General features: G+C 33.9%; 1 protein-coding gene across 1 annotated transcript; it reads right to left on the bottom strand.

The window, feature by feature from the left end:
- Positions 1 to 237: 237 nt before the first annotated feature.
- On the bottom strand, positions 238 to 1,974 carry LOC137817770 (transcription factor MYB3R-2-like). The gene is made up of 2 exons (XM_068621004.1): positions 898 to 1,974; positions 238 to 430 (listed from the first exon to the last, which is right to left on the bottom strand). Exon 1 carries the CDS (start codon positions 1,642 to 1,644, stop codon positions 901 to 903), a length of 744 nt encoding a protein of 247 aa, XP_068477105.1. The 5' UTR covers positions 1,645 to 1,974; the 3' UTR covers positions 238 to 430; positions 898 to 900.
- Positions 1,975 to 1,980: the final 6 nt, after the last annotated feature.

Here is a 1,980-nt window from a genome sequence, read left to right as displayed (position 1 = left end):
TTTTGAAAACGACAATTTTGTTTCATTTTCATATCAATTTCTCTTCAAATAAACACTTAAAATTTTCACTCTAATTTTATTTTTCTATCCTTCATTTTTTTTTCACGTTTTATGTCGTTCGTAACTTCTAAGAAACTCATTCTATGGGATGTTCTTGTGACTGCACTTGCCGCAAGGTTTCATTCAACAAGGGCTTTAAATCTAAATTTAATTTGAGATGCAAAATCAAAGTTTGTTGTGGAATTTGCCACAATTTATTTTTTGAGGAATATAAAAAAAAATGTATATAAAACTTGTGTGACAAATATAAACTATATATCCACAATCAAATTAAATATACACGTGTCACAGCTTCTGGTTCACCATCAATGAAATATAGTACTCGAAAATTGTCAGACTGTGGTCAGAATTCAAACAGCTTCAGCTCTCCCTACAAAGCAGAGAAGTTGATATCAAAATTCAGGTAAATACTAAATATGCAATGTTAGATTAGATAATTTAAAATGTAACACTGAAAGCAAGGCAAATGTATTATTAATTGCCAAAAAACTTTTTAAGGTGAAACAATGATCAGAAAAACATATTCAAATAACCATGTTTTTAGCTCCATTGAAGTTGCATTGTCATTTTAAGGAAGAAGACAAGTGCACATGAAAAACAAGCCATTTTCTCAATCCTTTCATTTCACAACTATAAGATCTTGACATATTATACAAATACTTTCCTGTTAATTCAACCAAATATTCTATGACATTATTATACTGCAACCAATATCAACAAAACCTTCTGTTCCTAGGGAACTGAGTTTTTCAGTGAGTTGACCTTCTTTCTTATAAGAACAAATTTTTCTAACTAAATGAAAAATTAAAGGAAAATAAGTGAGGACATACTACTTACAAACTACGTCTCTGCCAATTTTGGTTTATGAAGACAATCTTCAGTTATCACAACACTCTTTGTAGATTTTTCCATCTCACTAGCAAGTTTCTCCTCCATGTGAAATGCAGAATCAAGTTGTTTCTTCAAAGACTTAATAGCTGTTTGCTTGGATCTTATTCGGTATAGAGGAGTCATGTTGAAAGCCTTATTGTGGAGAATATTACTCCCATGGCCATGGTTAGCTGGACTGACAGGTAACCTCACAGCTTCAGAAGAAGAAACATCATTTGTTCTCACTTCTTCATTACAAACATGTGAAGTAACTGCATTTGCAAGCTTTCTAGGAGTGGGAGGTAATTCACTTCCATTTCTTCTCTTCCTTATTATTGAAGGAGTTGGGAAGGTTTTAGCTGCCTTTCTCAATATTGATTCAAGAGATTCGGAGCATGATTCAATTCCCTTCACGTGAGGTGGAGTCACGAAACCAACAGATGACTTCATTCGTGGAGAAAAGTACTGATTCTGCAGGCCAGAGATGTTAAAACTAAAAGAATCTGAAGGATGTGGGTTATCAAGCCGTGGTGATTCATAACAAAAAGAACCAAACCTTCGACTTTCCTTTGAATAAAAAATTCTGGTTGATCTGTCACCGTTCATATCACTATTATTCAGGTAATGATCAATTCTTGGGTTAGCATTTTGGCCAGGATTCACAAATTTTGGCGCCTTGATTATTTTAAAATTATCTCCTGACCCTGATTCCATGTTACTACAGCGGAGACCTTCGTGGAATAATCTATTGCAGTTTACACAATCAGAATCAGCACATTTTTTTGGTGGAAGACTTGAAGAATATTCAACCTCTCTTACTATTCCTGAGGATTCTAGTTGATTCTTATCACTGCTATCAAGCTTAGCAATGTCTGTAGTTTTAGATGATGATGCAACAGTGGCATCTAATCCTTTATTTGAACAAACATGAATTGTGTTAGTTGTAGAATGTGTGACTGTATCTTTGACAGTAACTTCCGTACTGCTCTTTAGAATGGGTGGAAGTCTTCCATTAGCTAAATAGAAATCCTTCCTTTTCTTCAAAGAACC

Source organism: Phaseolus vulgaris, unplaced genomic scaffold (genome assembly GCF_000499845.2).
Source record: "Phaseolus vulgaris cultivar G19833 unplaced genomic scaffold, P. vulgaris v2.0 scaffold_1147, whole genome shotgun sequence".
In the NCBI taxonomy this organism is placed as follows: domain Eukaryota; kingdom Viridiplantae; phylum Streptophyta; class Magnoliopsida; order Fabales; family Fabaceae; genus Phaseolus; species Phaseolus vulgaris.
The sequence above is the reverse complement of the archived record's forward strand: the minus strand, read 5'-3'. Positions and strand labels throughout refer to the sequence as shown.